This window comes from Hemitrygon akajei, chromosome 2, assembly GCF_048418815.1.
Source record: "Hemitrygon akajei chromosome 2, sHemAka1.3, whole genome shotgun sequence".
Lineage (NCBI taxonomy): Eukaryota > Metazoa > Chordata > Chondrichthyes > Myliobatiformes > Dasyatidae > Hemitrygon > Hemitrygon akajei.
The window spans coordinates 13935016-13958038 of NC_133125.1; the positions used below are offsets into that span (position 1 = coordinate 13935016).

Below are 23023 nucleotides of genomic sequence, written 5' to 3' on the forward strand. Positions count from 1 at the left end.
TTTGATAGCTTTCCTCACTGTCCACCACTGCCCCAATCTTGGTGTCACCCGCAAATTAGCTAATCCTGTTTACTACATTATCATGCAGATCATTGATGTAGATGACAAAGAACAACGGACCGAGCACTGATCCTGATCCCTGTGGCACACCATTAGTCACAGGCTTCCAGTCAGAGGCAACTATCTATTACCACTCTCTGACTTCTCCCACAAAGTTAATGTCAAATCCATTTTACTACCTCATCTTGAATGCCGTGTGAATGAACCTTCTAAACCAACCTCCCTTGTGGATTCTTGCCAAAGGCCTTGCTAAAATCCATGTAGACAACATCCACTGCCTTATCTTCATCAACTTTCCTGGTAAACTTCCTCAAAAAACAATAAAATTGGTTAGACATGACCAACCATGCACAAAGTCATGCTGACTATCCATAATCAGTTCATATCTATCCAAATACTTATACATTGGGCCCCTCAGAATACCTTCCAGTAACTTTCTCACAACTAATGTCAGTCTCAGTGGTCTTTAATTTCTCAGCTTAATCTTAGACTGTTACTTAAACAATGGAACAATATTAGCTACACTCCAATCCTCCAGTATCTCACCTGTTGCCAAGGAAGTTTTAAATATCTCTGGCTGGGCCCCTGCAAATTCTGCACTAGCCTCCCACAGAGTCTGGGTGAACACCCTGTCAGGCCCTGGGGAGAGAAAAGCGGCTCCAGAGGTTCTGGAGAGGCAAGAGATTCTGCAGATGCTGCAAAACTGGAGCAACAGACACAAAATGCTGAGCTCAGCAGGTCAGGGAGCACGTGCTGACGAAGTCTCTCAGCCCGAAATGTCGACCATATAATTCCCTTTCATGGATGCTGCCTCCCTGCTGAGTTCCTCCAGCCTTTTGTGCGTGTTCCCATAAGTTTAAGTGACCTTTTGGTAAATATTAGCAATTTCACAATTTTACGAATACCTGAACATAGTAAAAATTATCCACTTCTATTATTACATACCTGGAAATTTTTGTCCACTCTGATGGAACGGTGTGCAGCAGAGAATTTTTCACTTCTATAAGAAACTAGAAGACAAAATACAAATTATTATTTTTGCACTCGGAACCTCACCAGTGCACCTGAAGATAGACTAACAGTACCACCATAATGGGCCTGGCTGGTTGACAACGGTGCAACAGATGGAGCTGCAATTGTAGGGGGCAACAGCTCTCAGAGTTAGAATATTGACACTAATCAGCTGAATTATCGTTAAAAAGCTGCAGATGCTGGAAATCGGGAATAAAAAATGACGGGCATATGAAGGTCAGACAGTATTCTGAGGAGAGTGTTATCATTTCCAATCAATCACCTGATATTGACCCCAAGTATTACACCGTCTCTCTCTACGCAAAATCCAGCCCCACCTTCTTGGGCTACCCCCCCCCCCCCCCCGTTACAAGTGAGTCACGGCTCGACAGGCATCCAAAAGTCTGACAAGCGACAAAGCCCCGCCATGTGGTAGCTACATCTCTGCAGTAATGTACAAACAGTGTTCATAAGAGCCAATTAACATGAACAGTTATTTACTGTCTTCCCTGCCGGGTTACAACATTCATATTTAGTCACTAATGTTCAATATTGAACTAGCGTTCATCCTGTAATGATCAATAAACCAATTGCTTGGAATCAAATGACCCTGACTGGTATCTCAGTGCTGGGTGCATCTGAACCCGTGCCACCCCTCGTCCCTGGCACTTCTTCACTACCACCCATCCCACATCCTCTGCCCAGCTCCATTCCCAACATCCTTTGCTCTCACCAGATGAACAGACTCTCCACTCCACGTTGACAAATACAGTATCGTGCTAAAGTCGTAGGCACCCTGGCTGTATATAAATGCCCAAGACTGGACTTTTACTACTCCTTCCACAGGAAAAATGATTTTGACTCTCTCCCCTATCTCTGCTGCCTTTGGTGGAACAATACCACCAAAGATCCTTATAAAATGTTTTGAGGATCAGCTGGAAGGGCAGCCACACTAAAGCCAGCGTGCAGGAGACCACACGAACAGCATCTCCACCAGGACAAAGTAACACCAACTCCCACAGGCAGGTCATATCATTCAGATGCCCAGCTCACATCCCCCCAAGCAGATCCTTTGCTCCCAGCTGAGGAAAGGTCAGCGAGCTCCTGGTGGGGAAAGGACACGCTTCAAAGATAACATCAAAATCAGACTGGAGAAACTTGACGTTACTTTGTCTAAAAACTGGGAAGACATTACTCTCAATAGACAGACCTGGAGGAAATCTGTTCAAGAAGAAGCTGAAAACAAGAGAGCGACTGCCACTGAGCCACAGAGAGCAAGCGGCAGCCGTGAAAGGAGAGACTGAACAACCAAAAGACCCGACCACCAGCCACGGCCACTGCTTACTCTTGTCCACACTGCACCAGGATATGTGCTCCCAGATCAGCCTCTGCAGCCACCTAAGGACCCACCAATAAACAACCCCTTAGGAGAACATCGTACTCAACTCGAACTATCGCACTACCAGTTACAATGGTACAGATTCGGGATGTCCTACATCAAATGATTTTGATGGTCTTGAAGTATCAGAAGCTATCCCATTGTTTAGTAGAATATGGCTTCACAAGTACCTATGAGAACAATTACTTGTCAGTTTCCAAAGCAGCTCTATTAAGTGGCCACCCGCAGAGAAAGCAGCGGGGAAATGGAAGGGAGGGATATGGATCTCGTGCAGACAGATGGGATTTATCTACGCTCAGCACAGACATAGCAGTCTGAAAGGCCTGATGTTCTACTGGACTATTCTGTATTCAACGTAGTGCTTCACTGAAAAGAGAGGAAATTGATATTTTTATTAACCAAGATAAATATTTGAAGAAATGTACTTCTCGGTATCATCTAACAGAAACCACAAAGAAGAAGCACTAATTCACACTAATTTATCAGTAATGAAATCCATTTTCAAAATCTCATTACTAAGGAGTAAGTTATGTTTGCTGCCCTGAAACCTTTCTGGCCGGAGCAGAAGAATTTGAAGATAAACATTCGGCTTCATTCAGCTTAAGCCTGAGAATAGCAAGCTCCTCGTAATCCTAGTAAAGCTTGTTCATAATCACAAGCAATATGAACCTATATCATTAATCTTTGGAAATACTGTCATGTGGTGCTCAGGTTCTGAGACAAACAGCTGGACATTTGGATCGTGATCTAGAGACAAGTTCAAATCCAACCACGGCAGCTGGGATAATTAAATCTGCAATTTAAAAAAAATCTAATCTCAGAAGCAACAACAAAATCCTACCAGATACTCATAAAAACCCATGTACTTCACCAAAGATCTTTACCATAAAATTTACCATATGTATCCAGTTGACAATCCCAACATGGATGATAATTTTATATACATAGCAGCAGAATTCGGCCAGTCAGCCCATCGAGTCTGCTCAGCCATTCCATCATAGTTAATTTATTATCCGTCTCAACCCCATTCTCCTGCCTTTGCCCTTTAACATTTGACACCCTGACTGATAAAGAACCTATCGGCCTCTGCTCTAAATATGCCCAATGACTAGGGCAAGACAGCCGTCTGCAAAAACGCTGAATGAACTCAGCAAGTCAGGCAGCATCTATGGAGGGGAATAAACAGTCGATGTTTAAGATGAGATCTTTCATTTGATGGCTCTGGCTTCTACTCACTGAAAATCAGAAAAATGAGGGGTGACCTCACTAAAATCTATCTAATGTTGAAAGGCCACGATAGAGTTGATGTGGAGAGGATGTTTCTTATGGTGGGGGAGTCAAAGACCAGAGCACATAGCGTCAGAATAGAGGGACGTCCTTTCAGAGTGGAGAAGTGGAGGAATTTCTTTATCCAGAGTGTGGTGAATCTGTGAAAATTGTTACCACAGGCTGCAGTGGTGGCCGTCATTGGGTATATTTAAGGCAGAAGTTGATATATTCTTGATTGGTCAGGGAATGTGGGGATACGGGGAGAAGGAAGGAGACTGAGGCTGACAAGGAACTAGATCAGACATGATGAAATGGCAGAACAGACTCGATGGGCCAAATGGCTCAATTCTGCTCCTATCTCCTATGGCCTTATTAGCCCGAAAGATTGACTGTTTATTGCTCTCCATTGACACTGCTTTACCTGCTGAATTCCTCTCTCATTTCGTGCAGGTTCTTCAAGATTTCCAGCATCTGCAGTATCCGCTGTGTTTCTAAGTAGTTAGTACAAACTATTCTCTCAATCCACTCAGAATTCCCTGCCCAATTCCCATAGCTTTCAGTAGAAAAAACATGAAAATTAACCAGCTTGTGGACTGAGCAAATAAATAAGTCGGCAGACTGATCTGAGAGCATTCTGTCCCACAAATAAACTACGTAACCCATTACAGCCTCACAAAGAATCCAAACATATTATTTCTTTATTAAGAGGTCAGCACAACACCATGGGCTGAAGGGCTCAGACTGAGCTGTACTGTTCAGTGTTCTATATTCATATGATACAAACAATAGTCTGAAACTATACCTACAATGATTGTTGCATTGTCTTCAATAACACAAAAACCTGAAGAAATTAGGAATAAAACCACCCAGTAAGCCATACAGGAACATGATGAGAGAAAGTTCCTCAGCCAATTCAAATCTTACTTTTCATATTCCACCCTGTCAGAATCAGATTTAATATCACTGGCATATGTCATGAACTTTGTAACTCTGCAACAGCAATACATTACAATACACAATAATTGAAAAAAAAAATCAGAATTACAGTAAAAAAAAGTATATATTAGTTAATTTAAATCAGTGCAAAAAATAGGAAATAAAAAATGTAGTGAGGTATTGTTCATGGGTTCAATGTCCATTCAGAAATCAGATGGCAAAGGGGAAGAAGCTGTTCCTGAATCGTTGAGTGTGTGCTTTCAGGTGTCTGTACCTCCTTCCTGATGGCAACAATAAGAAGAGGGCATGTCCTGGGTGGTGGGGGTCCTTAATGATGGACGCCATCTTTTTAAGGCACCATTTGTTGAAGATGTCCTGGATACTATGGAGACCAGTGCCTATGGTGGTGCTGACTAATCTTACAACTCGCTTCAGCTTACTTCGATCTTGGGCAGTAGGACCCACCCCTCCATATACCAGACAGTGATACAGCCAGTTGGAATACATCTGCAGAAATTTACAAGCATTTTTGGTGACATAACAAATCTCCACAAACCCTTAATAAAATACAACCACTGTCTTGCCTAAGTAAGACTTGTCCATGTCCATGTTCTAAGTAAGCCCAATATGTTCATGTTTGCGGACTCATTCAATAAATGTTGGGCATTATCAATATTACACTACGCTTTGACTGGTCAAGTCTGGATTGTTAGCCTAGCCTTGCTAACAGCACATCGATGCAACCATGAGGAAAATGTGCCAATATTTAAGGTTGAGGAGGCTAAGCATGTCACTGAATACTCTCAAAAGCTTCCAGAGATGCAATGGCGAAAGCATTTTGACTAGTTGCACCATGGTCTGGTATGGCAATTCCAGAATTCCAGGGCAGGAACGCAATCATCTGCAGGGAGTAGTGGACTCTGTCCAAAACATCATGGGTACATCCCTCTCTGCCATCGGTAGTATCTACAGAAGAAGGTAGTATCCATGATCAAGGACCTTCACCATCCACGGCATGCGATTTTCTCATAGCTACCATAGGACAGGAGGTACAGAAGCCTGAAGTGCCACACCAGCAGGTTGAAGAACAACTACTTCCCTTTGGCTCCTGAACCAACCGGCAAAATCCTGGTCATTACCTCAGTGCAGTAACAATATGATTCATTTCCACAACACTGGATTTTGTTTAATTTTTGGTTCTAATTCTGATCTTTCTTGTACAGTTTATGGATAATTTGCATTTTTGTTTTTCCTCTGCATGTTGAGCCTCTAATATTGCAGCAAGTTTCACTGCACCAGTGAATTCCTGCATTTGTGCATACCACACTTAACTCAACTTGAATTTAACGATCATTTTAATTAGCAAATATACCTCTCAACATTGTTTAAAGGAACTTAAGAACAGATATATTATCACACAATAATTTCTGACTACTCATCTTAAAGTCAGTTAAAATTGATAAACTCTTCACCTTTCAAATTTGTTCAGTGTTATTTCAAAAGTACAGGATCTTAAAACCCCATGTACGAATTTGAAGATAACTATCAGGACTAAATCGTAACTATTACAGCCTCAAGGAGCTCAATGCATTCATCTCTCAGTAAATTTCTCATGACAAAACATCCTGACCTTTCTGTTAATGTTTTACAGTCTCTACAAGTCTCACTGTTTTTGACTGTTGGGATGTAATTCATGTAATTTGCCTAGTGACTCACTGGATAGAAGAACAGTAAAGAAATCTAGACAATGGTTCAAGATGACAGATACTTTTTTATTCCTTTGTTGCTAAAGTGATACAAAAAAGATGAAACTAATTGGCCACCTCAACCTTTATCTACGACAGATAAAATGCTGGAGGAACTCCCCAGGTCAGGCAGCATGTACAGTGGGAATAAACAGGTCTCGGCCTGAAACAACAGCTGATGATTCCCCTCCATAGATGCTGCCTGACATGGAGGGCGAGGGGGAGGGAGAGGGAGAGAGACTATGGCATGTCAGATTGTCGGATGAACAATTAGTTTCAGTTGGACTGCAGATCATGGTCTTTCTTGGGAGCTTTGCTATTGCTTGCTTGGTGGGTGGAGGGACCTGATGACTTTTTGTTGCAGTAAGTGGGGGAGGGGGGAAGGTCGATCCTCTGCTACTGCTTATGCGTGGGGGGAGGGGAGTAAGGGGCTTTGGGGTTCTAACTTTTTTTACTATCACTCATTCTTTGGGGTGCTCTTCTGTTTTTGTGGATGTCTGCGAAGAACAAAAATTTCAGGTTGTAAATTTTATACATTCTCCGATGGTCAGTGGAATTATAGCACTATTGAACAAAGCACTGGACATCAGTGAATTCCTTTCCAAGAAAATGGTTTACCTCTTGTCCCGAAACTGTACTGTAATCTAAAGATGGTCGTTTCAGAATCAGCCGAACCTCCCTGAGATGCTGCCGCAGCTGGGCGAACACCCCCTGAATCTCCTGTTTCCTTTGCTGAATTACAGGGAAGTCAGTGAGGTCCCTGAAGAGCTGTGTCTTATTGCCCGACCTGCAGAGATTTCAGATATCACGTTAACAACAGCCGCTGCTCAACACAAAAGAAAGAAAAATATTTGCTGCGTTTTTTTTTGTTAGAATTAACAAAACTGATATCCTGACGGCTAAAAATCTCATTTCTAACTACACAAGAGCTTTGGTTATTTTTTAAACATGGGCTTTTCTGCTGTTCCTCTGCCAACTCCAAGATGTCCATGGCCAAATGTGGCAGACATATTTATACTTCTGGCTACTAGAATCATACTGTACAGTGCAAAGGTATTAGGATCAGAAATATAGCTAGGATGCCTAAGACTTTTGCAAAGTACTGTAGTAATTTTATGTTTTGTTCTGTACTACCGTCACATAAAAAAAATTCATGACATATGTGAGTGACAACTAACTTGATTTTGAGTAGGTTACACGGTCGGCACAACATTGTGGGCCGAAGGGCCTGTAATGTGCTGTAAATTCCTATGTTCTGATACGGGTCTCTATTGTGGACTGAGAGTGGGAAAGGGGCTGGGGAGAGGGCAAGGAGAGTGGGGAAGGGAGAGGAGGGAGGGAAGGGAGGGGAGACTGGGGGGGAGGAGAGTGAGGGGAGAGATTGGGAGGGGGAGAGTGGGAGGGGGAGAGTGGGAGGGCGAGAGTAAGAAAGGGAGAGTAGGAAAGGGAGAGTAGGAAAGGGAGAGTAGGAAAGGGAGAGTAGGAGGGGGAGAGTAGGAGGGGGAGGAGAGTGGGAGGGCGAGAGTAGGAAAGGGAGAGTAGGAAAGGGAGAGTAGGAGGGGGAGAGTAGGAGGGGGAGGAGAGTGGAAGGGAGCAGGAAGCACCAGATACACATTCTGTAATGATCAATAAACCAATTGTTTGGAATCAAACTACATTGCCTGGTGTCTCAGGTAGGGTGTGTTGTACCCGCGCCACTCCCCACCCCTGGCACTCCTTCTCTGCCACCTGCTCCACACCCCTCCCGCAGCGCTCCACCCTCGCCATTCCCAACATCCTTTACTCCTGCCAGATTTACAAACTTGCTTTCACCTCCGCGTTGACAAATACAGTACTGTGCAATAGTCTGAGGCATCCTCGCTATATACATGCGTGCCTAAGACTTTTGCACAGTACTGTATGTTAGAATTTGTTTTATTTTGCAGCAGTACTTCAGTGCAATACATAAAATTATAAATCACAAAACAAATAGATAGTGCAATAAATAAAAAGGAACACTGAGGTCGGGCTTGTGGGTTCACGAATGTTCAGCAATCTGATTACAGAGAGGAAGAAGCTATTCCTAAAACACTGAGTGGGGGTCTTCAGGCTGTGGTAGCTCCCCACCCCACCCCCACCCCCGACGGGAGCAATGAGAAGAGGGTATGTCTTGGGTGATGGGTACCACGCTTTAGAGGCATTGCCTTTTGAAGACGTCCTCGTTGCTGGGGAGGTTAGTGCCCACGATGAATCTGGCAGAATTGCGACTTTCTACAGCTTTTCCAAACCTCAGTGTTACTTTGCGAAAAATGAGCCAGGGCTATTTTGGAAAACCGACAGAGAGAAAAAAAACAAACTAGCAAACTTCCAGCCTCTGTATTATCTAAAGAAAACTGTTTATGCGGAAACATTTTTCCAATTTTCATGTTTTAATACTGGCACTAAAAATGTGAAATCAAAACTTGCACTTGTGTAAATTACGCTTGGAATAGAAGATTTTGTATTTATTATCATCAGCAGAAATTCAGTTCGTATCACTTTTTTTTGAAATGACAAAGTTGCAGTGCTTCACGGAGCAAAATAAAAATGAAGGTGCCAATGTTTTGCAGCCACCCTCCATTGGGATGGGCGGGACTATAACCAGAGGTCATGGGTTAAGGGGTAAAGGTTAAGGGGAACAGGGGGGAATCTTCATCACTCAGAGGGTCATGAGAGAGTGGAACGAGCTTACAGCACAAGTGGTGAATGGAGGTCAATTTCAACTTTTAAGGGAAGTTTGGATAGGTACACGGATGGCAGGATATGGAGGGCAATGGCCCCAGAGTATTTAGATGGGAGTAGGGAGTTTAAGTGGTCTGGCATGGATTAGACGCTGTACTTTTCTATGACTCTATTAGGGTGATTAGGACATGGTGTGTTGGTCTACATTCGTTGGTGGACTGAGTTCAGGGTAATGTAGCAGCTCTATAAAAGCTTGGTTAGATCACACTTAGAATACCGTGCTCAATTAGATGTGGAAGCTTTCGAGAGGCTGCAGAGGAGATTTACCAGGATGCTGCCTGGATTAGAAAGCGTGCCTTATGAGGAAAGGCTGAGTGAGCTTCACTCACAATCCATCAAATAAAAGCAAAATGAGGCCTTTGACCCATCAAGGTTACTCTGACAGTCGGTAAGATCATGACTGATCCTGTACCTGAAACACCAAATTCTCACTCTGCCCACTTATCCTTATTTCCCTGCATGTGAGGATTTCCAGCTTCCGTTCAATATCAACACCTTCCCCGGTTGTGTTGAACTCATTAAATTAATAATCAAATGGCTAATCTCTTTTGTCTGCGCAATGTCTATATCCCTCCATTTTCCTCACATTCCTGTGCCTATCTAAACCTCTGTTAAAAGTCCCTAGTGTATCTGCCTCTGCCACCACCCCAGGCAGTGTAGTCCAGGCACCCACCACTCTCTGCCCCTCACATATGCTTTGAAATTATCCCTCCCACCTGAAATGCATGCCCTCTGGTATTGGACAATTCAACTCTAGAAGATACTCCCTGTCTACTCTGTCAATGCCTCTTATAATCTTACAAAACCTCTATCAGATCTCCTCTCAGCCTCCACTGCTCCAGAGAAAACAAGCCAAGTTTGTCCAACCTCTCACGACAGCACGTCCTCTAAAGCAGGCAACATCCTGGTAAATCTCTTCTGCACCATCTCCAAAGCCTCCTAAAATGGGGCGACCGGAACTGTATGCAATACTCCAGATTCTGCTGAACTGGAGTTTTATAAAGCTGCGACCTAACTTCCTGACTTGTGAACGCACTGCCTTGCTCAATAATCCTCTCTTGGTGGATGGCTTCATCTTTTCACATTGCATTCCACCTGTTGTCCACTCATTCCCTTGGTTTCTCTCCATCCCCTTGAAGCCTCTCCATAACCTCATCGGTACCTTCATTCCCACTTGATCAGTAAACGTAGGAATTTGTTTAGCAAGCATTTCACGGAGAGGGTGGTCTGTACATGGATCGAGCTGCCGGAGGAAGTGTTTGAGCAAGGCTCATCAGCATTAAACATTACGGTATGGCAGTGGTCAGCACTACACTATTACAGCTCTGTGAGTCAGAGTTCAGTTCTGGAATCCTCTGTAAGAACATCTGTATGTGGGTTTCCTCCAGTTGCTCCAGTTCCCTCCCACAGTTCAAAGACTGGTCAGTAGGTTAACTGGTCATTGTAAATTGTCCCGGTGATTAGCCTAGTGCTAAATAGCGGGTTGCTGGGCAGCACGGCTTGGTAGGCCGGAAGGGCGGGGTATCTCTGAGTAAATAAAAACAATACTTAAAGATACCGAGACAGGTGCACGGATAGGACACTTGGGCAAATGGCACTGGCTTAGATGGGAATCTTGGTCAGTATGGGCCAGTCGGACCGAAGGGCCTGTTTCTGTGCTGCTTGCCTACGTTTTAAGGGATCAACGCCTTCCCCTTTTATGCAGCTACAGTCTGCATCTGGGTGTAGATAGGCTGTAACAGAACTGAAAGCGTGGGCAGGAATGCACAGGTTTGTCTCGAAACCAGACACCAACATGCAGGCTTGGAGCTCACTTGCTACTGGGACTTGGATTGCAATCCTGTGAAACTCAGCAAATTCTTCCCCTCGTTCAGTGTGTAAAAAGGAGAAATAATGAGGTCCAGTTTCTTCCCTCTGAGGATAAAAGTATTGACGGAAATTACATTTCCCTCCATTCTCCAAAAGAAACTGCCTAATTCAGCACCAAGCTGGTAAATACAAAGGTGTATACTTCTGGGTGAACGTACTTGGCTCCACTTTCATCAAGAATGGCCAGGTAGCGGTGCACGGGGCTCAGCAGCTGTGGCAGCTCCAGCAGGAAATCACGCAGCAGAGAGGAACTCAGCTGTGTCTCAGCGGCTGGAAGCAACGTGCGGAAACCCACCTCCAGGTTGGATAAAGTGCGGACGAGCTGGTAGAACTCCCACGTGGAGCACTGAAACATGAGGAGTGATCGGTTAGGGAACTTGACAAACATCGAGTTAGCTGCAGTAAAAACACAGCGAAGGAGATATTCAGAAAGTTAGGCAGCATCTGTTAATGTATCACGGCAATTACACTTTATCAACCTGATGTATTCCTGTCTTTACAACTGTGACTCAAACACAAGACATAGGAACAGAATTAGACCATTCAAGCTATCAAGTCTGCTCCACCATTCCTGTCTTCTCCACACAGCCTTTGACACCCTTACTAATCCAGAAGCTACCAACCTCCACTTTAACTCGGTCGTAGTAGGGACTGGGCCTCAAGCTGCGGTATTTCCTGTTTACAGCTGCCCAGGAGAGAGGCAGAGTCGGTGCTGCCCCCCAGTGTTCACTTGGCAGAAAACAAGCTGTATTGTGTTCAACTGCAGACTCCTGCAACATTCACAGACTCAGGATCTTGGACTTACTTTTTTATGTGACTGTATTTTACTGATAGCTTATACGTACCTTGAGTCGTGTGTGACTGTACTGTGCTTTTCACCATGGACCTGGAGTAGCACTGTTTCATTTGGCTACATTCACTGGTATTCATGCATGGCTGAATTACAATTAAGCCTGAACTTGAAATATACCAAATAACTTGGTTCCACAGCAGTCTTCAGAGGACAAACGGGCCTATATTTTCCGATGTCAATATGGAGTGACAGGGAACTTCAATCAAACACAAAAAATGTTTGTCAAGATAGGATGGTGAGGAAGGCAAATGCAATGTTCGCAGTCATTTCAAGCGGTCTGGAATACAAGAGCAGGGAGGTGATGCTGAGGCTTTATAAGGCACTGGTGAGGCCTCACCTTGAGTATTGTGAACAGTTTTGGGCCCCTCATCTAAGAAAAGATGTGCTGGCATTGGAAAGGGTAGAGAAGAGGTACACAAGGATGATTCCAGTACTGAAAGGGTTATCATACGAGGAACGTTTGATGGCTCTGGGTCTGTACTCGCTGGAATTCAGAAGGATGGGGGGTGGGGTGGATCTCATTGAAACCTTTCAAATGTTGAGAGTATTTGAGACAGATTAGATGTGGAAAGGATGTTTCTCATGGTAGGAGAGTCTAGGACAAGAAGTCACAGCCTCAGGATAGACAGTCATCCATTTAAAACAGAGAAGTGGAGAATTTTCTTTAGCCAGAGGGTGGTGAACCTGTGGAATTTGTTGCCACAGGTGGCTGTGGAGTCCTGGTTGTTGGGTGTACGTAAGGCAGAGATTGATAGGCTCTTGATTGGCCATGGCGTCAAAGGTTATAGGGAGTGGGGCTGAGGAGGGGAAAAAAGGTTCCAGCCATGATTGAACAGCGGAGCAGACTCGATGGGCCAAATGGCCTAATTCTGCTCCTATGTTTTATGGTCTTATGTAGACCAGCTACAGTATCTCCGTGTAAGTGGTTACGGCCTTTGTCCAATGTAGGAAAAAGATTAAGATACATTTCTTTATTTATGGGGCTGATTTTATTTTGGCTAAAGCCCCTCCTCAGTCGCTCGTTGTATGACAGAAATCGATGGATTTGGATATAGAAACTCCAAGAGGAGTTGAAGATCTACCACAAATTACTGAACGGAAGTGTAACAGCAATAACTGCACGGTTTACTCTTGCTCCAAATATTTCTTATACTTCAATGAGACTTAAACCACTACCTTCAGATCTGAACACCGAATGATACTGAAAAGGCCATGACATACACTATTTCCTCAGCATATGTCAGGCGACACCTGAACAACCTAAATGTAAAGGGCCTACTCCCTTTGATACAAAGAAACACAGAATATTACAGTACACTACAGGCCTTTCAGCCCATGATGTTGTTCCTACCCTTTAATCTACTCAAAGACCAATCTAAGCTTTCCCTCCCTCAAATCCCTCCATTTTTCTTCTATCTGTATGCCTTATTAAAAGTCCCTTAAATGTCCCTAATATATCAGCCTTTACCACCACCACTGGCAGGGTAATCTCTGTACCCACCACACTGTGTAAAGAACTTACCTCTGACATCCCCCCTATATTTTCCTCCAATTACCTTAAAAATTACACCCCTTATATTAGCCACTTCCACTCTGTGAAGAACTCTCTGGCTACCGACTCGATCAATGCCTCTATCATCTTGCACATCAAGTCATCTCTCATCCTCCATCACTCTAAAGAGAATAGCCCTGGCTAACTCAACTCCATAAGACATACTTTCTAATCCAGGCAGCTTCCTGGTAAATCTCCTCTGCATCCTCACTAAAGGAGGTACAGAAACCTTAGATCCCATACTATCAGTTTCATAAACAATTATTACCCCTCAACCATAAGCCTCTTGAACCAAAGTGGATAACTTCCCTCACCCTAACACTGAACCTATGGATTGACTTACAAGGACTCTAAAATTCACATTCTCAATATTGACTATTTAGTTTTTGTGTTTTTTTTCCTTTTTTGTATTTGCACAATTCATTGTCTTTTGCACAACAGTTGTTTGCCTGTCCTTGTTCGTGTGTAGTTATTCACTGATTCTGTTGTGTTTCCTTGTATTTGCTGTGAATGCCACAACAAAATGAATCTCAAGGTGGTACATATGATACATGATGTAATTAATGACATATTACTGACAATAAATTTACTTCGACCTTTGAACATCCTTCTTATAATGAGGGGATCAGAAATGAACACAACACTCCAGTTTTTCTCTCCACTGATTCCTTCTGCCAGCACTCTGATGCACAGCTCAACCCCCAACATTCTCCGTTCTTCACACGTGTACCAACATAGTCACTGTTTTCAGTCACAAAGCTGCTTTCTATGGCGAGCTACATGAAGGAAAGAGGAAGCCTGGTGGTCAGAAGCTGCGCTACAAAGATGTGCTCAAGTGCCATATGAAGAACACTGACATGAACGTCAACACCTGGGAGGAAGATGCTTTGAGCAGAAGAAGCTGGCTCTGCATTGTCAAGAAGGCAATCCCAGCTATCGGGGAGAAAAGACAGAAGAAATATGAAGCAGGTCATGAACGCAGACATTCGGTGCTAGACCAGTCAAATCACAAATGCAACCGATGTGGGAGACAGTGCCGATCCAGTGCTGGTCTTGTGGCCCATAAACGTGCCTGCAGAGACTAAACTCTCAGCACAGTCAACATGGAAATCGATGGACTGCCGAAGAAGAAGAACAGTCACTGCCAGCAGGCTGCAAAATTACTGGTGGGGCAGCACCGCTGATCCTAATCTCCCCTCAGCTAACACATCTGCATGGATATTTTTCCAAAATGGTCTAAAAGTAGAATACGATGTTTAAATTTCCATTTGCTGAACAAGCAAATGGACCCCTCCTTCCTGGAGATGAAAGGCAAAAAAACAGGTGAGCTTTGGTTGTTGTTAAATATTTCAATCACCCAAAAAGTCACTGAATAACAGGAAAATATAGAGGGCACAGTCTCAGGTTAGAGGGATGTCCCTTTAGAACAGAGATCAGCACGTCCAGAGAGTAGTGAATCTGTGGAATTCATTCTCACAGACAGCTTGGAGGCCAAGCCATCGGGTATATTTAAAGCAGAAGTTGATAGGTTCTTGATTCCTAAGTGTCAAAGGTTACAGGGAGAAGGCAGGAAAATGGGGTTGAGCACGATGGCAAATCAGCTATGATGGAATGGTGAAGCAGACCCAATGGGCCTAAGGTCTAATTCTGCTCCTGTGTCTAACGGTCTTACTGACACTGTCCTTGCATTCACAATATCTGATAAACCTCTATAGCAGGGTTCCCAACCGGGGGTCCATGGACCACTTGCTTAATGGTCCATGACATAAAGACCTTTTGTTACAGGACTGTATACGTGCATGGGCGTGAGAGAGGAATTGGGCTTGTTTTTTTTCTGCTGTTGTTTGCCGCCTGTGCTCTGTATTGTCATGCTCTGTGTTCCACTGAGCATTGTGGGTATGCTATGTTGGCGCTAGAGTGAGTGGCAACACTTGCGGGCTGCCCCCAGCACATCCTCAGGTGTGTTGGCTGATAACGCAAATGACACACTTCGCTGTATATCTTGACGTACACATGACGAACTTGAATCTTGAAATACTAATTAGGTAAAACATCGATGCAAATAAAAGTCAAGGCACAGGCTTGCTCAAGCGACTTCCAATTCTGCAGTGTGCGACCTTCACTCTCAGTCCACGATATGCAAATACGTAAAGAATAACAGTGACGTTGTAACAAATTCACAGCCAAACAGAAAGGGCACAACTGCTTTCAAAACCGTGGAGACGCACATCTCCTCTCGAACTCTCATCATCCACAACTCTTACAGTTAAGCCCTGTGTGAGGTTCCTTGGGCATCATTATTTCACAGGACCTCATGAGGCAGAACAATTTCTCCTCCATTAACAAAAAGACAGCTCAAGGTGTACTTCTTGCGGCAACTGGTAAAATTCCATCTTCCGCAGAACATACTGGTGCAATTCTACACTGCCATCATAGAGAGCATCCTCACATCGGACATTACTGTCTGGTTTGGTGCAGCGTCCTCTCGAAACTGTCAGGACAGCGAAGAGAGGCCATTGTCTGCAGTTTACCATCACTGCAGGACTTGTATGCATCCAGGACAAAGCAGTGGGCAGGAAAAATCAGACACCACCCACCATGCAAATCTTCACATCATCTTCAAAGTTTCTCTCCTCAAGCAGTTAATCTGTTCAACCATTCTAGTTTGCCTTCTCCCTGCCCCCTTCTCAGTCATTTCACTGTAAACATATCAAACACCTTTTTTGAAAGATATGCACATTTGTTCCATTTCTTTAATTTAATTTAATTTAACTCTAACTTCATTTTTATATAATTCTTTATTCTTTATCATTGTTAAATGTTGTTTATTGTTGTACGTCTGACCAACACACCACAGACAGCACAAGTGAAGTTAGATGGTAAATGAAGCTGATATTATTTAATAAACAATTCTCTTTGTATGCAAGGATTGCTAACATTGAAGTGACATCCAATTACAGGACAGCTCTGGTTCTGACTATCCTGAATCGACTGGATAAACCACAAATGATGCAGTAATAATTCTATTCAGCTTAATAATGATAAATACGGACAACCAGTGTAATCCTGCATCACACTAATTTCAGAAAACAAAGAGCATTACAGCTAGTCTCGGGAAACATTGGTTGACATACTAGACTGTAAACCAATCAACAAGGAGGAAACTGCTTTGCATAATTTCACTTCTACACAATGCACAAATCATTCCACTGTTTATTAGCCTTGATTAATTCTGAATGATTCTGATTCTGATCCTGAAGAAAGACGATTCTGAATCTCATATGCACCTGATTTAAGATGCACATCTGTCACAGGGATAAAGAACAAAAGGCTAGTGTTAAATAGTTGGGTTGCTGGGCGGTGAGGCCCATGGGGCTGGAAGGGCCTGTCCACACTCTAGAGTTTGCAGCTTGTAAGTATAATTCAGCGGATTAAGTACAGTGTTGAAAATTACAGAATTGGTTTATTTCGGATTCAGATTTATCTAGTTATCACATGAACATGGAAGCATACAGTGAAATGGGTCGTTTGTATTCGTAACCAGCACAAGCTAAGGATGTGCTGGGTAGCCTTCAAGGGTCACCATACATTCCAGCCCCCACATAACATTCAGCAGAATGACACGAGCATCAGCAGCAACAACAAAACAAGTCAACAATATCAACGAAAGACTTTTTTGTCCTCCCTTTTGTCACTCACTCAAACACACAGACAGACCATCTCTGGCCCAGACCTCAGGCCTCCGACCTCCGGACATGCCACACGAGGGGTTTGACCATCAGGCCGTGACCCTCAGACTCACCAACTTCGATCTGCAACCTTTGCTGTTGATCAGGATTCGGCAATCATGGACTAAACTCTGGACCTCAAACTCAGACCTCACACGGACCTCTGTACTGTGGGGGGTGGGGGGGGGGGGGAGACACTGACCCTCATGCCTACTGCCCACACGGACCTCCAGCCCTGGACTCGAGAACCTGAAGGGACTCGTGGACCTCAGGAGTCATCGCTCCCCCTTCACAGGGCCCACCAATCTCGATCAATGATCCTGGGGATTGCTGATCTTTATCCACAATGCCTGCCACCTCGACATCCTTACATGGGGTCCTACAGGATCACTGACCTTTGACTGTGAAGTGCTCCAAACTGGACTCTGACCGCTGGCTCTTGCCCCCGAATCCTCCTTTACTGCCTCTGACTTCTAACTCCAGTCATCGCTGTCCCTAAATCCTAACCTGACCCCTAGAACCATCCCTACGAACCTAAAAATACTACTAAGTCTGAGCATCGACCTCAGCAGACATCACGGACAGGAGTCATGGACATGACCATGACAGATGTTACAGACACGATTTCTCCAGACATCACAGCCCAGGGCCATCTTGACCAAGCATTTATTGACTGATATTTTTAGTTCAAACTTCCCTTCAAAAAAAATGCAAGTTTTTCCAGAGAAAAACTCATCTAGTCTGTGCTGAACTATTATGAAACTTAGTCCCATTGGCCAGCACCCATACCACAGTCCTGCATAACCCTCTCATCCAAGTATTCATCCAAACTTCTCTCAAAAGTTGAAAATAAATCCATGTAATATGATGGCCTGACAAGCGAGGCTTTGGGCCTACTCCCGGCTGCTCCAGGGTTCGGATCTGAGGACTCCATTTTGGTTTGAAATGCTGTTGTTGTTCACTTCAACTGTTTGCATGATTTTTTTTTTCTTTCTCTTGCACATCAAGTGTTGGTCTTTTATTTTTCTATTTTACTCCCTTTTCCTTTAATTGGGTTCTTTCGGGTTTCATGCACCCCTGCGAGCAAGCAAATCTACTACTTCTGCTGGCAGCTAGTTCCACACTCACAACCCCATCTGAGTGAAGAAGTTGCCCCTCATGTTCCCCTTAAATATTTCACCTTGCAATTGTTCTCGGTATTCTGACAAACATTTACCTCACAATTAAATCACCCAGGACAGCCTCTGATCACTACTGTGTTGGTGACTACAGAGTGCTGTGTGTGTAGTGATTTGTTCCCCACACTACAGCAATGGCTGCAAATAAAAAGGTTTTCTGATACCCCAAACGCCTGTCAGCAAACACAGACCCTTCTGATTATACATGCACTCACAAATCCTTGTACACACTGGCTATTTTCTGCTGCTTCCCAATAATATAGCAGAAATAAACAACTGATGTAATGGGATGAGCAGAGATCTGGCTCACACTCAATGTCCACATGTACCTTTTTGTGATAAATACTGGAAATCCCTCTCTCCAGATCTGGGAGCTTAGACAGCAGGCTTTGGGTCTTTGCCAGAACGATGGAATCTGATGATAGGATTTCAGTGACAGCGTCCAAGCGTGCATTAATTTCACTAGAAATAAAAACATTGAAGAAAGGTAAGAACAACTTCAGATTATGATTACAATGTTCTGCCTGGTGCATTTGTCCAACTATCGCTTTGACCGCCTGCTATCAGGCAGGAGGTACCACAGCACTAGGACAAGAACTGTTCGGATAGGAAACAGCTTCTTCCGCAGGCTGTGAGACTACAGGTCTCATCACGTATGAAGTATTGTTTACTTTTTAACTGGTGTGGTAAATGCACTTGTTATTTGTTAATTTATTTGTGGGAATATTAATTTATGGTTGTGAGTTATATGTACTGTTTTGCACAGCTTGGTCCAGAGGAACACTGTTTCACTTGGCGGTACAGCAAACTGAACTTGAATCATCACTCATGGACTTCAAATGAAGACGCACTGAGAAACAAGGCAGCTGGCACAATTAATGTGCTCTAGAAGATTTTTAGATGAATCACAACTGAGCGAAAATACAGTTACTTGAACATGATATAAATTGTGACATTTATAGGATATACTCAGTGGCCACTTTATTAGATACACCCTGTACCTAATAAAGTGGCTATTGAGGGTATGTTTGTGGTCTTCTGCTGCTGTAGCAGGTTTAAGGTTCGACGTGTTGTGCATCCAGAAATGTTCTGCACACCACTTTTGTAACGCATAGTTATTTAAGTTACTGTCAGTTTGAACCAGCCTGGCCATTCTCCTCTGACCTCTCTCATTAACAAAGTGTTTTTACCCACAGAACTGTCCCTCACGGGATTTTTTTCCCCATTTTTCACACCAATCTCTGCAAGCTCTAGAGACTGCTGTGCTTGAAAATCCCAGGAGGCCAACAGTTTCTGAGATACTCAAACCTCCCCATCTGGCACCAACAATCACTTCATGGTCAAAGTCACTTTTCTTCCGCATTCTGATATTTGGTCTGAACAACTGAGCCTCGTGACCATGTCTGCGTGCTTTTCTGCACGGAGTTGCTGCCACTTGATTCGATATTTGCATTAATGAACAGTTGTACAGGTGTACCTAATAAAGTGGCCATTGGTGTGGTTTTTCACTGATTTTATTACAGTTATTGGATTTATTGAGTGTGCCCACAAGAAAACCAATCTCAGAACTGTATATGTTGACATCTCTGTACTTTGACAACAATTTGACTTTGAACATCAACACACAGGAAACTGAAACAACGATTTGCACTTATCCCGGAAATAGGTTGTACGTTGCTTTATCACGTTGGTGTAGCCAATGTTTTTTTCTGTTCTGTCCAGTGGAGACTGATAGACCTTTGAGCAATTTGAGAGGTCTGAGAAGTGAGCAGGGAAATGGTACTGAGGACACGATTCGATCAGCTGTGATCTCTTTGGCCTTTTGCTGATACTCTCACTTCAAGGAAACTCGAAAAGAGAAACAAGCCTTCAGTCCATCAAACATTAGCTATGTTCTCTTCCTGTCACCAAAGACTCCAGCAAATTTCTAGATATACGGAAGAGAGCGCTGTTTTGCCTGGGGGAGGATGGGCAATACAGTCATTTATAACGGTATAGGTTGAATAACAATGAACTTGAACATGAATCTGACTGGTTGCAGCCAGTTTTCACCCCTTCTTTCTGGTGCAGATTGGGACAAACTGTTAGCGTTTTTGTGCGAAGGAGGGGGTCGGGGTTTGGGGTTTGAAGTTCTTGTTGCCATTTTCTGTGTGGCAACCTGTTCGCCTGTTTGTACAAGGGAGGTGTTTGAGGGTTTGGCATTTGCAAGATTTTTTTGTACAGAAGGTTAGGTTTGATGTTTTTCTTTGAATGGCTTCCTTGGTTTTCTTTGTTTTGTGGCTACACGGAGAAGACGGATCTCAGAGTTGTGTACTGCATACGTACTTTGATAATAAATTACCTTTGAACCGTCTGACATGGAGGTTTTATTGCGCAGGATTGTGAGAGGCCGTGAGGGTCGTAGACTCCAACACGGGCACAAAGCTCCTCATCGTTGAGAATATCTTCAAAAGCCTCTGCCTCAAAAAGGTGGCACCCATCATTAAAGATCCCCACCATCTGGGGCATGCCCCGTCCTCAGGTCCTGATGAAGAGTCAACTATTCATTCCTCTCCATAGATGGTGCCTGACCTACTGAGTTCCTCCTGCATTTTGTGTGCTGCTTAGGCCAAGATGTCATCAAGTCTCTGGAGTTGCACAAATCCAGCCAGAGCCGCGGACTCGTACAGCAGGGAAACAGGCCATTCTGTCCATTGCCTCCAGACAGAACAGTGACGCCCTTACCAAGTTCCAGCGATCCATCGCACTCCTCTGCATCCCTGTAAACGGTGAATACGGCCTCAGAGACGCAAGGGCAACGCCCCTGCTCTGTTCCTCAGTCTCCTGAGAAAGCCACATCAGTGGACGCCCCTCAGATGGTGAAATCATCCCATTCTGCCCACTTTTTCCCTCGGCATAGAATCCCCCCCCCCATGTTGGAATGTGCTGGTAGACACAGCTATATTAGGGGCATTTAAGTGACTTGTAGATAGATACATGGATGAAAGCAAGATGGAAGGCTATGTGGGAGGGATGGATTAGACTGATCTGAATACTAGAGCTGGTTAAAGGATGGCACAACATTGTGATCCAAAGGGCCTGTACTGATCCGTTTAGCGTTCTTTGTTAAAGGGCCCTTGTAAAACCATCCATGTAAAAATATAATCAAAAATAAATATAATCATCATGAAATGTTTTGAGAGGCTCGTCATGAGGCATATCAAGACCCTGTTGTCCCCCTCACTGGACCCCCTGCAGTTTGTGTACTGTCACAACCGCTCAACAGACGACGCCATTGCTATCACCCTCCACCTGGCCCTAACCCACCTGGACAAAAAAGACACATACGTTCCGATGCTGTTCATAGACTTCAGTTCAGCATTCAACACAATCATCCCTCAGAAACTGATTGGAAAGCTGAGCCTACTGGGCCTGAACACCTCCCTCTGCAACTGGATCCTAGACTTCCTGACTGGGAGACCTCAGTCAGTCTAGATCGGGAGCAGCATCTCCAACACCATCACACTGAGCACGGGGGCTCCCCAGGGCTGTGTGCTCAGTCCACTGCTGTTCACTCTGCTCACCCACGACTGTGCTGCAACACACAGCTTGAACCACATCATCAAGTTCGCCGATGACACGACTGTGTGGGTCTCATCAGCAAGAATGACGAGTCAGCTTACAGAGAGGAGGTGCAGTGGTTAACGGACTGGTGCAGAGCCAACTGTCTCTGAATGTGAACAAAACAAAAGAGATGGTTGTTGACTTCAGGAGGGCACGGAGCAACCACTCCCCGCTGAACATCGACGGCTCCTCGATAGAGATCCTCGGTAGAGATCGTAAAGAGCACCAAATTTCTTGGTGTTCACCTGACGGAGAATCTCACCTGGTCCCTCAACTCCAGCTCCATAGCAAAGAAAGCCCAGCAGCATCTCTACTTTCTGCGAAGGCTGAGGAAAGTCCATCTCCACACCCCCCCCCCATCCTCATCACATTCTACAGGGGTTATATTGAGAGCATCCTGAGCAGCTGCATCACTGCCTGGTTCGGAAATTGCACCATCTCGGATCGCAAGATCCTGCAGCGGATAGTGAGGTCAGCAGAGAAGATCATCGGGGTCTCTCTTCCCGCCATCATGGACATTTACACTACACGCTGCATCCGCAAAGGAAACAGCATTATGAAGGAACCCACGCACCCCTCATACAAACTCTTCTCCCTCCTGCCGTCTGGGAAAAGGCACTGAAGCATTCGGGCTCTCACGACCAGACTATGTAACAGTTTCTTCCCTCAAGCTATCAGACTCCTCAATACCCAGAGCCTGGACTGACACCTTGCCCTACTGTCCTGCTTATTATTTATTGTAATGCCTGCACTGTTTTTGTGCACTTTATGTAGTTCTGTGTAGGTCTGTAGTCTAGTGTAGCTTTCTCTGTGTTGTTTTTTTTTACTTAGTTCACTTTAGTTTTGGTACTGTGTCATGTAACACCATGGTCCTGAAAAACATTGTCTCATTTTTACTATGTACTGTACCAGCAGTTATGGTCGAAATGACAATAAAAAGTAACTTGACTTGACTTGAAAAAAATGCCAAATTGTCACATCCAGCTGAGTTCACAGTCTTTACCACACAGCTAAAAATCAGAAATGGAATATGTGTTGGAGCAGGGTTCCCAACCTGGAT

At 44.2% G+C, this 23023-nt stretch overlaps 1 protein-coding gene across 1 annotated transcript in view; it reads right to left on the minus strand.

Annotated features, from left to right (window-relative positions):
• msh3 (mutS homolog 3 (E. coli)) overlaps positions 1–23023 on the minus strand; it is a 237635-nt gene that overhangs the window by 143321 nt on the left and 71291 nt on the right. The window contains exons 13-16 of the mRNA XM_073067310.1: positions 18690–18822; positions 11208–11395; positions 7039–7207; positions 1006–1070 (exon numbers count right to left, since the gene is read on the minus strand). Coding sequence (XP_072923411.1) covers positions 1006–1070; positions 7039–7207; positions 11208–11395; positions 18690–18822 — 555 coding nt within the window. The remainder of the gene's footprint in view (positions 1–1005; positions 1071–7038; positions 7208–11207; positions 11396–18689; positions 18823–23023) is intronic.